Here is a 15,165-nt window from a genome sequence, read left to right as displayed (position 1 = left end):
TCACCCTATTTTAAAAATGAACCGTCTTCGTAAGAGGAAATAAATGCGATTAATAATTTGATTTCAAAGAATAGAAATAAAAAGAGCATCTTTTAAAAATGAATTGTAATAATGAATGAAACAAATATCATTTTAAAGAATAGAAACAAAAATGAAGAGGAAGTGTATAAATGAATTATAATGAAAAATAGGAATGAATCAATTGATTTTAAAGAACACAAATTATACCAATAAAGATTTTTTTTTTTAAAGTAACAAACATGTAAAATGTTTAAATATTAAGAATGTTAACTGTTTTATCTTGACACGTGAATCGGGTTAGGGTTTTTTCTGATCACAGAAATTGCGCTCAAATTTTTCCGATGTTTTTGTTTGTTTTGTCAGCCGACAGAAGCATTTCGTGGGCCTGAGTTTCCCCACCATCTCCAGCGTGGGGCCCAACGCCGCCATCATTCACTACAGGTCCAGAATCAAAATGGCCGCCCGCTCCCTTTTCTTTTTGCATTGTTCGGCTAACCGCTAATCGCTAACGCAGGCCCCTCCCCGAAACCAACCGGACCCTCACCGTCAACGAAGTTTACCTCATCGATTCCGGAGCGCAGTACATGTAAGATGGTTCGGGAGGGGTGGCATTTTGACGGCTCTTAACGTCAGCGTCATTTTTTAGCGACGGGACCACGGACGTGACCCGCACGGTGCATTTCGGGACCCCGTCGGCGTACGAAAAGGTGCGGCGCCGTTTATTCTCGGAAGGGGCCGGAGCGCCTTCTGAACCGCTTTTATTTTGAAAGGAATGCTTCACCTACGTGCTGAAGGGACACATCGCCGTCAGCGCCGCCGTTTTCCCCAACGGGACCAAAGGTACGTTTAGTTTTATTATCCGTTTTCATCTGTCCTCCTTTGTTTTTAACATGGACACTCTTATCTTTACATTTTAAAAATGTAATTTTTTATTTTACAATTGTTAGACATTTTTATCATATTTATCTTTAAAGTTTATAAATGTATTTTTCCTTGTTATTTTACAATTGTTAGACATATTTTATCATATTTATCTTTTAAATTCAAAAATGCATTTTTTCTTGTTTTTATTTTACAATCGTTATACATATTTTATTACAAGAAATACAATTAAATCAAGTTTGACTGTTCATTTTTAACATTTCTTAAATAATTTTTCTGTGAATTAAAATTTGTATTCATAAAAAAACTGTTCATATTTTGTTTGACATTTTTTTAAGAATTATTTTTAGTGAGGTAAAAACATCAGTTTTATTTCCCTTTTAGTATGAATTAAAATATAAAACATGCTTATAAATTTTACTTTAGAATGATTTTTCAAATAATGTTTTTAGTTGTTACAAAAGGTTCAATTGTTATTCTTATGAACGTATTACTTTTTAATCAAAACCAAAAATAAAACCTACAACAAATGAAATCTTATTTTAATATTTATTTTCAACCTAACAATGCTTTAAGAAGTGATTTGTATTCATATTTTTAAGTATACATATTTTTAATTTGTATGAGGAATCTCTTTTGTAAATAGATACAAAAAAGTTCTTGTTTTAAATCCTATATCTGGTCAAATCGTTTAAAACAAACTGAAAATGCTTCACTGTACGTTTTTATACGTTTTCCGTTTCATGGTTTTTAAATAATTGTTATTGAGTATGAATGAAGTATTTTAGTGATGTAGAAGTTTCATGAAAACAAATAAAAACTAAAAAAAAAGCTACGCTATCATTCTTTTTTTATAAGAATTAGAATGTTCAAAAAAAACTTTGTTACTACTGTATAATTGTTATTTTTTTGCACTTGATATCATAGAAACGATAAAATAGCCGCTTGTAGTACTGCTTTTTGCCACACAGCGGCGCCTTGGTTTTGTTTTGCGACTGGGACATTTCCGGTTCTCCTTTTAAACAATGGAGCGGAGTTTATTCAGAATATCCTAACGTGAGAAAAATTCATGTTTAAGGGGGAAAATGCTATTTACATATATTATTATTTTGAATTGAAATATTTATACATATATTATATTGAAACCTTTTACCATTAATAACGCTAACAAGTCTCGTCTTGCTCAGGTTTTCTGATGAATGGTAAAAAGAAATGATACAAAAATAGTAAATGAATACATTAAGGCATGGAAATAATTAGAGCTTATTTTAAAAAAATATAATAAATGATAATGATACATGAAATAAATGAAATAATTGATTTAAGAATATCAATGAGAGCTTATTTAAAAGTGAATCATAATAACGACTGAATAAAATAAATACATACGTGGATTTCTAACTATAAATATAATAATTGTGTATTTTGAATATGAAAAGTCATAAAAATACTAATGAATGATTTGAAATCATACGAAAAGAGCCCATTTTCAAAAATGCAAAGTAAAGCTAAATAGAAAATAAGAGCGAATGAACAAAATGAATCGTTTTTAAGGAATAATAAAAGCCTTTTTTGACTATTTTTTTTAATTTTCCAGAATAGAAATGGTCTGTATCAAAATGTGATCACTAAAACTATAAACCAAAAACAGTGACTGAGCTGGTTTTAAAGAAAAGAAATCAAAGCCTTTTCAACAAATACGAATAGTCAAATAATAAGTGAATGAAATGACTGAATTTGATTGATGGGTCCCTAAATTTGCAGTGATGCTAAAGGTAGAAGCAAATACATGATCATCATCCCAATCTTCATTTCTATGGCAAATACAAAAAAAAGGCCTGGCTAAGTTGCATAGTCATAACCAAACCTCGTTAAGGACTATTCATAAAAATAAGGAGGCGATTAAAGTCCTTGCATGGCTGATGCCGCTATCGGTGCGTGAGTGTGTGCCTGCAGGGGTAGAGTGTGAAGCACATTGTAAATCGTTTTGGGAGTTCTTCAATGACCTGAAAAGCACTATATGCAATGCAAGACGAGCGAACATCAAAAATAGTACATGTATCAAATGAATGAATTGAGACATTTTATAGAAATGAAATAATAGTGTCTATTAAAAATGAATAATAGAATAAAAATGAATGAATTAGTTGATTAAAAATTGTTAAGAATGGAATAGTCATAAGTAATGAGACAATGATAAATGTGATGACTTGATTTTTATCCAAAAGAAATGATAGCAAAATATTAGGAATGAATGTCAATATTTAAAAAAATAAAAATACTGAAAATATCATTGATATTTTAGAATAGAAATACTGGTGTATATTCAAAATCAACAGTACTAATAAAACAAATGGTACATGAATAATATGAATAAATGGATTGATTGAAAAAAATAGAAGTAAAAGCCCATTTTAAAAATAGTAATAAATATGTCAATAACATGAATTCATTCGTTTTGAAGAAAATCCTAATAATAAATAATAATGATTAAGGGCTATTCAAATGAACCTGACTTGTCTTAAAGGTACAGCGTGCAATATTTAATAATAATAATAATAATAATAATAATTTCCTTTGTATTGTCGTTCTTTGTAACAATGTACACAGAACGAAATGTCGATACACCTGCTATATGCCACTGTATTGTCGAATGTCAGGCAAGATGCCGGACAAACTCGGCGGCGACGGCTAGCTACGGATTCCGCACTTTTCTCGACAAGCGAATTTTTTTAGAAAAAATATAATCGAAATGATAGGCAAAAGACACGAACTATCGCTCAAATGAATGTACATTCGTAACGAAGATGTTGTCGTTACCACTAGGAGGCACTCCATTTGACGCACGGTCCCTTCATTGTGTTTGTGCGGCAGGCCACCTCCTGGACTCCTTCGCCCGCGCGGCATTGTGGGAATCGGGTTTGGACTATTTGCACGGGACGGGCCACGGGGTGGGCTGCTTCCTCAACGTCCACGAGGGTCCCTGCGGGATCAGCTACAAAACTTTTGCCGACGAGCCCCTCGAACCCGGGATGATCCTCAGCGACGGTAAGCGTTAACTACGCTAAGCTAACGCTTGCTAACAATCTCTCAGAATTTACTGCTGTTGACAAGCCCTTTGAATCCGAAATGATCCTCAGACAGTAACCTCTAATTATGCTAAGCTAGCACAGGCTAACAATTTTTCAGAATTGGCACTTTCAGAACACAATTTTACATCTATATATTCTTATTGATAGCTAGATGATTCATGTTGACTGTGTATTGTTAGCCGATGTCAAATCTATGGCACCCTGGTCAGCCTGGAAGGAGGATTAGTCAAGTCCTGTTTATTTGTTTGGCCCTTTATCGCAAGGAGTCTTAAAGGGCTGCACAGACCACATATTGCAACACAGACCACATATTGCAAAGCACAGACCATTATGACAGCATCCCCTGATCTAAAACCTACATGAGGGCAAATAATACACAGATATTATCAACATAAAATACGAGTTATTCATATGCTATGGAATATGAAATGAAATGATCTGCATTTCTATAGCGCTTTTCAAGTCAAGACTTCCCAAAGCGCTTTACAATGTGCTCCACATTTCCCAATAGCGGCCTTGCAGCCATGTAAGGCGCTAACCTACTTATTGGGGATATTAGGGGTTCAGTGTCTTACCCAAGGACACTTCCACATGTAACACGAAGAAGCCGGGATTCGAACTGGGATCTCTTGATCCCAGGACGAGCGCTCTACCTCCTGAGCCACTGTGTTTTAAGCTTAGATTGAAAGATTTCCACTGAGGTTGCAGATCGGATCTCAGGGGGAAGAGCATTCCACAGCACTCCCAATGGAAAACACTGTCGGATTTCTTCTTGGCTCTTGGGATCACGAGTAGACCGGCGTTTTCAGAGTGAAGGCTCCGGACCGGAACATAGGGGGAAATTCAATCTGAAAGATATGATGACCACTTGTGAGGCCCCTTCTCAAGGTTTCTTATTTTCTTCACGTTGAGCTGTTTGAGTTTTTCCTTGCCTGCATGTAGGGGAGTTGTCATTGCAACCTGTGTAGTCCTTTGAGACATTTTGTGATGAAGGGCCGGACAAAGAAACGGGACTCGACTGATGATTGTCAAGGAGCCCTTCGGACAGGGCTTGATCCTCAGCGACAAGAATTAGAAAATATACAGTGCGGTGAAAAAGTATTTGCCCCCTTTCCCATTTCTGCGTTTTTTCATATGTCTCACTCACGAGGTCATCCCAGCAAAATCGCTCAGCGAGTCTCGAATAGAAGTCTCCTTCATCCGTCGAATGATCTCTTTTCAGAGCCGGGGTACTACGAAGACGGATCCTTCGGTATCCGGATCGAAAACGTGGTCCTGGTGGTACCGACCGAGACCAAAGTGAGACGGAATTAAATTCTCTCGCCCGTGATTCCATTCGCATTATTCTTTTAATGGGATTTTTTGTGTGAATTTTGCGGCAGTACAATTACCGAAACCGAGGGAGTTTGACCTTCGAGCCGCTGACGCTGGTTCCCATCCAGGTCAAGATGATTCGCACCGAGATGCTGACCCAGAAGGAGGTGAACGCGACCTTCATTCTCCAACCGACCCTTTCGGGCCCGTTTTACGTCCGGCCGTACCAAAAACGTTTCAAGGAAACCGTCTTGGATTTGTTAAGAGTGACAGTGCGACATTGAATTTCGATTCGAGGTCGATTGAAGCAGGAGTCCTGGAGCTATGCCACTTGAATAGTTTCCACAAAATGGCCGCCGCGGCCTTCTTTTGAGCCCATCTACTTCCCAAAATAAAAGCATGAGAGCCTACGTTGACCTTGTGTGTCCTATTTTGACCTTGAAATCGATGTTTAGAAAACATGCGGGAGATGCTTTTTTTTAAAATGCATTCTACGAGGTCAAAGTGAAAATTGTCATTGGAAAGTCAAAAATGAGATGACATGATCCTAAAGGTCAGTTTGAAGGTCAATATAGTTATCACAAGGTCAAAAGATGAGATGGCATTATCTTAGAGGTCAGTATGAAGGTCAAAATAGTCAATTGGCACGGCTGTATAAAGACATTCCTACTAAAGTCAAGTGATCTGAAAAGGAGCAGCACAGGCTACAAATATACAAGACGATCCTAGATATCAGCGTGAAGGTCAAAATACTAAATGACATCCTTTAGAGGTCAATCTGAAGGTCAGACAAATCATCAAAAAGTCACAGACGAGTTGAGAATTCTAGAGGTCAATTCAAGGTCAAAATAGTCATCACGAGGTGGAAATACAAAATGAGATGATTTTACAGGTCAATTTCAAGGTCAAGATAATGCACTCGATCCTATAGGTCAATTTGAAGGTCAAGGTGTTCATCACAAGATTGGGTTTTGAAAATAAGGGGGGGGGGGATTTACAAATAGTTGCGAAATTCTCTTTTGGTCATATCTGTTCGATTGTTTCAAAATACGAGATCTAGAGATCATTTTGAAGGTCAAAATAGCCATCACAAGTTCAAATATATGACGACATGATGATCGAGCTCAACAGCATGGTCAAAATAGTACATGAGATGAACCTGGAAAGTCGATTTGAAGGTCAAAATATGCATTTCAAGGTCAAAACAGCGGATGGTGAGATTTTTTAAATGTCAATGAGCGGGATGACAGGATCCTGAAGGTCAAATCAAATCACCAGAAGGTTTGGTTTTGGAAATAAGGGTAGATTGTGAATGGTTGTGGAATTCTCTTTTGCTAAAATGTGTTTGATTGCTCCAAAATATGAGATAGAAATGATTCTAGAGATCATTTTGAAGGTCAAAATATGCATCACAAGGTCAAATATGAGATGACATGATGATGGAGCTCAATAGCAAGGTCAAAATAGGACATGAGATGAACCCAAAGGTCGATTTGGAGCTCACGACCGTCAATGTCCAGGTGAAAATATGAGACCACCATGTCTGAGAGGTCGATTTGAAGGTCAAAACATGCATCTCAAGGTCAAACATGAGATGACATGATGATCGAGCTCAAAGCAAGGTCAAAATAGGACATGAGATGAACCTGTCAAGACAGCTAATGACGAGGTGAAAATATGAGACGACCGAGTCCGAGAGGTCGATTTGAAGGACAAAATATGAATCTCAAGGTCAAAACAGTGGATTACGAGATTAAAAAAAAAAAGTCAATTTTAAAGGTCAGTTGTATTGAGTCTGTTTTTTGTCTTGCGTGGTCCAGAGCGATTGGGTGAACGCCTACCACAGGACGTGCCGCGAGGTGGTGGGGGCGGAGCTAGAGCGGCAAGGCCGAAAGGAGGCGCTGGATTGGCTGCTGAGGGAAACCCGACCCCTGGCCTGAGAGGCCCCGACTGGCCCCTCGCCCCTCCTCTGTACATTTTGCGTCTTCGTCGGCGGACATTTTTTTTCTTTTCGAAGAGTTTTATTAAACCTCAAAGTTCATCCGGACTCCGCTCGTCTTTCATTTTGGGGGGCGGTTGAGGGATAAGAGTCGGCATATCATTTTTTGTATTTTATTTCAAAAATATTAGTGGGAACGACAATTTCCATTTTGGGGGGCCATAAAAATACCTCTACCGATTTTTTTTTTTTAATTTTTATGATTTCAAAAAAAAAAAACATTGAAAATGTATTTTATATTTGCCGTTTTCTTGTCAAAAGAATCAAAAAACTTCATATTTATTTTTTAGGGCAATACACTAGTAGGAACACACTTAAAAAAAAAATCCGATTTTTTTTTTTTTTTTTTTTTTAAAACAACACATTCATTTTTAAAAATGGCATTTTCTATTTGGCATTTTTCTTGTCACAACAATAAAGGAAACAAAATTTGGGCGATCAAATTGGAGTAAAAAATCCCCACATTCTTTCCATTTTGATTCTTTAAAAAAATGAGTTTTTTTGTATTTTGAATGTTTTTGGGGGGCTAAAAATAACACATTCAAAAAGTATTTTTAAAATGTTTTTATTATTTTTTTGTCAAAAATAGTGGTATTAAAATGTTTTCAAGTATATATTTAAAATTTGTATTTTTTTAACAAAATGCAAATAGATTCAAAATGTCGTTTTTCATGAAGAAGTTCATTTTTTGGAATTTTCATATTTGCTTAAAAATTGCTGTAAATGTTTTATTTTTATTTTTTTGGGGGGCATTTTCATGTTTTTAACATACAAAACACTCATTCGACGTGATTGTCGGACATTTGTATTCATTTCTAAACGAAACTAAATAACACAGCACCCCGAGGCCATCCTGTTAATAAACACCACAAGGACACTGCTGGAAGTGTGAATTTCCCTACAGGAAAGTATCCATCCATCTTTTTTGGGTCAAAAAATGTCACATTCGATATTATCTGATGAGTTTCTCAATGGTTTTATTTTTAAAGCTGTAAAAAAGAATTTGCCATAAAAGAACCACTTCATACGAAATAGGATCCTAGCCTAGCACTTTTTGCACCAAATTGCATTCTTCCTCGTCTACGGTAACTCATCGACTTAGAATTCGATTCATAATTTATCTGCCGTACAATTTTTTTACCCCCTAAAGCTAAAACGAACATCCTAGTCTTCTTTTATAAAAACAGATCGGCTTCGTTTCTCGGTTTAAGCGGAGTCTTAAAGCCATCGAGTAAATCCGTCAACGCCTGGCCGAATTCCAGAGTGCCCGAAACGCGCCCCTGATGCATCCCCCCGTACGCGATGTTTACATTCGACCGTCTGGGAAGAAACGTCGGGGCGCGATTCATTTGTCGGGGGTCCGTGGGAGGTTCCCGCGCCGATTTATGAGCTGCGCGGGGCCCCCGGGATTAGCGCCGAGTGCCCCGCTATCCTTTATTGCTAATGATAGAAGAGCCTGTGAAAGATGTCCGTTTTTGACATCCATATTTGGACTCGTAAGTCAAGTGTGCACACGTCACGGTAAAATTTGGACTATAAGGCGCTCCTGTGTATAAGCCGCACCCATTATTTTGTTAGGAATGTTTTTGTATGGTTTTTAGTGGTGTCCTTGCCAGTGCCGTTCGTCTCCGCTATTGCCCGCAGGACTTCAACGCGGCGCTACCGATACCTGCCCTCCCGAGGCTTTTATACAGGTCATCGTTATTAGTAGTCGTATCTGTCCTGCAGATTCTTAGTACGCTCGGCTAAAGCCAAAATGGTCCACTCCAAAATGGCAACATATATATCCAGAAAAGATCTTTCCGATAGAAAAAGTTAAATAATGAAGTGTGCACAAAAATATATGTTAAAAAAAGGCTGACTATAAGGCGCACTTGAGTATAAGCCACATACGTTTATTTTCAAATATTGTACACTTTGTGTTTTTTTCATTTTGTTAGTACCCAAAAAAAAATCTTCAATATTATTATAGACACTCGGGTCACTTTCCTCACAGGGTACCTCTGTGCCTTGCCAAGCGTGGATTAGAATCATTTCATATTTTCCCGAGTGCTAACCTTTTCTGCAAAAGTTGATTTTTTTTTCCTGAAAGAAATTCGATGAAGTCAATTCAGTTAATCGCGTTATCTGCCGGCGCTCGTTCGACATCGATTAATCCTTGTACACCAGACACCCAATACGAAGGGGTTTGTTCAACATGGGGGCGGGGGGCTCCATTGAAGCTTCAGTCGGCCCAATAAAGCGGATAGAAGAAAAATGCGCCGCGTGAATAATGAACATGCTAATGTGTAGCGCTAATTTGATTTCTGGTTTCAGATGCTAATGCTAACGAGCGTTCTTTTTGTAACTTTTCCAGTCGGCATTGAAAGTCGCCATGCCGACGTTCTAATGAGCTCACGCGGCTAATGTCGTTTTTATTCGCGTCCGTTCATTTCTTTAGGAGGTAATCCGATTACTTATGTGTTGGAATGATGCCAATGAAGGGGTGGGGGCTATTCCTGCCCTCTTAGTCTTGGATGCGTATCATCACAGTTATCTGAATTATTATTTTTTTAATTAAAAAGGGAAAACAAATGAATTTGTTTTTATCACGTGTCGTTTTTCTAAATGACATTTGGAGACAAAAAATGGAATTAGGATTTCTTTTACATATCATGAAAAAAAAACATTGAAAAGACAAAATTAGATCTTTTTCATAAATTGACATTTGTTTGTTTTTTTTCCTCTGCAAAATAAACAAAATTGAGGTTTTTAATTTCAATTTATTGTTTTTTTTCACCCTCCCCAAAAATATTTTTAAATGAATAAAAACAAATTATCCCCCCCTCCCCTTTTTTTGCCCCAAAAATTGTAATTGGAGTTCTTTTCACTTTTTCTTTCCATTGTTTCTGAAAAACAAAAATAAAAAAGTTGTTCAGGGTCTATTTTTTTGCCTTTTGCATTAAAACAGATCATGCCAAAATAGGCTTTATTCCCATTTTTGTCTCTATATTTGAATTTTTAGGTTTTTGGGAACAAGAAACACTGTAATTGTTTTTATAAACTGGACCATTTAACAACCGGAAGTGGCATCGAACCGCGAGATGACGAACTGCTGCGCTAAAATTCTGACGAAGACACGGTTAATCTTATCTATCCCGGCTGACGTTCAAGGAAACTGTGCGGGTCAGATGTATCGACATTTCCTTCTGTATACACGTGTACACGAATGACAATAAAGTCAATCTGAAATCTGAATCTTTATAGTTTTTTTTCCATGAAAAGACCAAAATAGAGACATTTTTCAGCCCGTTTTATATATTATATTGTTCTTTAGTTTTGCCACACTTAACGTACCTTGCAGAGGTTTGGGGCAATCATTCCAAAAGTTCCCCCCCATCCCCTTGTTGTACTCCAAAAACGAGCAATAAGAATTCTACACAAGGCAGGATACTGTGATCGTCCCGATATTCTATTTCAGCAGTCCGAATGATTAAAACTGTAATCTTGTAGAGTTTTCCCAACTACTATTCAAAGTAAACAATGTTATAATGCCAGAAAACATACCAAAAATATTCAGGCGAAAAAAGAAAGCTATAACTTAAGGGGCTGCAGTCAATTCCTAATCCCAACTGGTGAGAACCACCAGGAAAAGTAGGTGTGTGTCTGTATGCGGAGTTAAACTTTGGAAGGAATTACAGGATGAGCTCAAACAATGTCCAAATATTTCCCCCTTTTCAAATCCAGATCCCCAAAAAAACCAAGATTGGCAAAGTACAGAGAGAAAGAAAATGGCGTCTGAATGGAATAGCAAAAAGTAGATGGAAGCAACACTGTTTTTAATAATATCAAAATCATTATTGTAACCCTCATCAATTGTTATTATTGGTGTCTGAATGATATTTAGTGATAATGAGCATTATAGGGTTGATAGATGGGTAAAACTAAACGAAGCTGGTATTATAAAAAAAAGGATGGAAGTAGTGATGGTGATAATGAAAAGACAGTATGTATTTTCATATATAAAAACAGAAGGGATCTAATTGAGTGGGATTCAATTGTTGAGGAAGTCTTGGGGCTGAGATTTAACAAGCGTGTGCTTCTTCCTACTCCCTTTCCAACATGTACCTTAACATTGTGGGTTTTTTTTGTTTTGATTTGTTTTATTTTGATTTTTGTCATGTTTGAAATCAATTCATTCATTCAGTGCAGTGGTTTCACCCATCATCTGCATGGTCCCTGGTTCAAGACCAGGTGGAAATATAGGTTGGCCTGGAAAGGGCGTTTTTGAAATGTTTTTTTTTTGCCCGACGTTGAGAAAAGCGTCTCATTTTACCTCGGAGCGCTTTTTCCCTGGATAAATGGCGGAAAATGCCGCAATTACAGAACGCCGTCTCCGAGAAAAAAAAGAAACCATCATTATATGAATTCACGTTCGATCCTGGAACAAAAAGATATGGAAAACCGTCCGATCACTTGATATGGCATCATTATGTTGTCATTTCTGGGTCAACAACTTTGAGGAATTGTGAAGTTGATATCGTTTAGTCTGCGCTTAAAATAAAGCGAAAAGAAGACATCAATCGTGTCAATGTTGAACTTGCAAGGAGAACCGGAGAGTACTCTACATGACCGTCAGGTTTTGTTCACGTATTCGACTTTGGGACAGTATTTAACCCAACTTTGGGTTTTTACTCATCCGTCTACGGAATGTTTCTCAAAGTTTTGAGGATAATCAAGATGCTGTTTGGCAAATACCAGACAACTCTTTGTTGTCTTTTGTGACGGCAGCGGTTTTGGCCTGGGTATTCGACCCTGGGTGCCATTTTGGTCCAACGTCTTTCTTAGAGTGGAGTCACGAACACTGACCTTAACGGAGGCCAACGGTTCCTCTTGAAGGTCTCTTTGTAACCTCCCGGACGAGCCCTCGTCACCGTCTCGGAGTCCTCTCAGTTGGTCGACTCCTCCCGGAAAGGTTTTCCACACTTCCTTTTTTTTCTCCATTTTTGGATAATGGTTCTGACAGTGCTTGCTGCAGCCCTACAGCTTTTGGAAATGGCTTTGAGAGCTTTTCCAAACGGGTAGATTTCAGTCACTTTCTTCTTGAATTTCTTTAGATGGCGGCATCTCTCTTGTCTTCCAGATTGTGTAGCCTGGGTCCAGTCGATTGGAGCCAGGTGGTGGCCAGCCATTTTGGGTGTGGCACTGTCCTAATTGCTTCCTTGTTGATTTTGATCGCGAGATGAACTCGATGGAAAGCGGCCCGAGAACAAAACTAGACACAAAAAAGAAACGAGTTCCGGAGGCCAAATGACCAAAGTCGAGACGATGTCCTTTTTTGATTTGTTTTTTGCTTTAATATTTTTATTTTTTAACGACAAGATTTCTTTTTGATATATAATCACATTTTTAATTTGATTTTTTTCACTTTTTGGGCAAGTATTTTTATCACATTTTTATATTTTTTTACTGTTTGTTCTTTATTTTTTGGCAGTTAAAACGTAAAAAAGAGAAAATATCATATTTAAAATAAACATTGCTCCATTTTGTTTTTTGTTTGATTATTCTTTTACATTGTTTTGCTATAAAACAAATATGGAAGGATGTTTTTTCTGCAAAGTTTTATTATTTTTAATTTTATTTGAGGGAAAAAAAGTTTTCACCTATTTACACATTTATTCATATTTCCCCTTTTGACCAAGTCAATCGTTTTTGCACATTTTGTTCATTTTTACTGTTCGGTTTTGAATTTTGGGGGGGGTTTAAAAAGTAAAATAAAACATCTGAGATTTTTCCTGGCTTTTTTTGCAAAAAAAAAGATTAAAAAATATAATATTGTTCAAATGTCTCGCAAAAAATAAAAGGGCAAAAATGGAAGTCGTTTTTTTTTTCTTTTTTCGTCCAAAAAACTGAAATGTTGTCATTTTTTGCCTTTATCCTTTTGTCCTCTTGATGATACATCAACTTATTATTATGTTAAATTATTTCATTTACATAATTGCATTTTCATTTTTGTTTTTAAAATAAAGAATAAAAACAGGGATATCTTTATTTTTTAATTTTGCCGTTATTAGTAAGAACACATATTTATTTTTTAAACATTTTTGCAAAAACAAAGATGAAAATGAAGGGGAGGGAGGGGGGAACAGTTTTTGCATTTTTTTTCTATTTGAATTTTGTTTCCTGTACTTCTTTGGGAAAGAAACAAATAATAAAAATGTGAATCCCTTTTAATTGTCTTGACTTTTTCATGCAAAAAAAACAAATCCTACAAATGGAAAATCTGTCCCTATGTTATTTTGCGTAATACATAAATGAAAATACCTTCTTTAATGATATTTTGCCTTCACTTTTTTATGCAAGAAAAGAAAAATAGAATAAAAAGCAGAAGAGAGGGATTCTTTTCACTCGGTCCGTGGGAAAACCACACGGACGGACACTCCGGGCTCATTTTCTGGGTTTAAGAGGCAAATACTAAAATAAAATCCACTTATATGGAGCCAGTCGCAGGAATGTGGCACTGGAAAGCGGCCCAAGATATCCAGAAGCGGATCGCATCCAAATTGTTTTTTGCGCAGAGGGATTTTCTCCACTTGAAAAACAAACCGGACCCGCTTGTCTGAAATTCATCAATCGGGGGGGGGAAAGGAAATCCCCAATCAGATTATATTTGGACCCGGCATTAAGGCCATACTAGCTATTTCTCCCTCTTATTAATCACGGAAGGCTCTCAATTTTTTCATGGTCGATGCATGACCACCGTGAGAGAGATAAACTAAAAAGAAAAATCCAGAAATCACAGCGCGTGATTTCTTATCTGTGTGATACAGCTACAAACACGTATTTGAACACGCGTGTATCATCTAGAATTCTGACCCTGTAAGACCTGTTAGTCCGCCCATTAGAAGTCCACCTGCACATCCTGTTTGAGGTGGTTAGCTGCATGAAGACACCTGACCACCCCATACAATCAGTAAGACTTGAACTTGTAACATGACAAAGACCAAAGAGATGTCCAAAGACACCAGAGACAAAATCGTACAGCTCCGCAAGGCCGGAAAGGGCTACGGAGCAATCGGTGAAAAAAGGTCCACTGTTGGAGCAATCGTTAGAAAATAGAAGAAGTTCAACATGACGGTCAATCTCAACGGGAGTGGAGCCCCATGCAAGGTATCACCTCGCGGGGTCTTATTGATTTGAAGAAAGGTGAGGAATCAGCCCGAAACTACACAACCTGAATAAAGCTGGGACCACCGTTTCCAAGGTTACTGTAGGTAATACGCTAAGACCTCATGACTTTGAATCACACATGGCATGAAAGCTTAAACCAGCACATGTCAAGGACCGTCTTGAGTTTCCATATGACCATTTGGATGATACAGAGGAGTCATGGGAGGAAGTTTTGTGGTCAGATGAGAACAAATTGAACTTTTCGGTCATAATTCCACTAAGCGTGTCTTAGTTTATCCCTCTCATAGTGGACACCATGTATCCTTTCTTCATGATTGCATGCATTGACAATATGTGGCTGTATTTTGATTTCTTTTCAATGATTTTATGTCACGTCGGCGTTTTGTACATGTGCGGGCCGTGACTCAATCGAAATATTCGGGAAAAAAAGGCGAGAAGCTAAATAAAGGAGCTATTTCTTTTCCCTAAAGACAGCAATTTTGTAAGGTGACTCAAGTTGTGCTTGACACTTTTACAAGGAACACATGTGTCACAGCTCAAGCGCAATCTTTTTATTTTGCTTTCTCGACGGGAGACTCCAGTGTTGGAAAAACCTTTGGTTTTTTTAAAGAAAATAATCATTTTATGAATTGAAAAACATTTTCATGAAATAATGGGACTAAAAATTATTAGGATGAAGTGGAATAG

General features: G+C 37.2%; 1 protein-coding gene across 1 annotated transcript in view; it reads left to right on the top strand.

Moving 5' to 3' along the window:
- xpnpep1 (X-prolyl aminopeptidase (aminopeptidase P) 1, soluble) overlaps nt 1-7,350 on the top strand; it is a 29,609-nt gene extending 22,259 nt beyond the window's left edge. The window contains exons 13-20 of the mRNA XM_088341210.1: nt 385-462; nt 536-607; nt 668-728; nt 792-861; nt 3,778-3,951; nt 5,218-5,294; nt 5,378-5,476; nt 7,130-7,350. Coding sequence (XP_088197336.1) covers nt 385-462; nt 536-607; nt 668-728; nt 792-861; nt 3,778-3,951; nt 5,218-5,294; nt 5,378-5,476; nt 7,130-7,249 — 751 coding nt within the window. The 3' untranslated portion in view covers nt 7,250-7,350. The remainder of the gene's footprint in view (nt 1-384; nt 463-535; nt 608-667; nt 729-791; nt 862-3,777; nt 3,952-5,217; nt 5,295-5,377; nt 5,477-7,129) is intronic.
- Nucleotides 7,351-15,165: the final 7,815 nt, after the last annotated feature.

The sequence above is a fragment of the Urocampus carinirostris genome, chromosome 8, assembly GCF_059441175.1.
Source record: "Urocampus carinirostris isolate Australia breed hairy pipefish chromosome 8, RoL_Ucar_1.0, whole genome shotgun sequence".
In the NCBI taxonomy this organism is placed as follows: domain Eukaryota; kingdom Metazoa; phylum Chordata; class Actinopteri; order Syngnathiformes; family Syngnathidae; genus Urocampus; species Urocampus carinirostris.
This window is presented reverse-complemented; position numbering and strand designations above follow the sequence as displayed.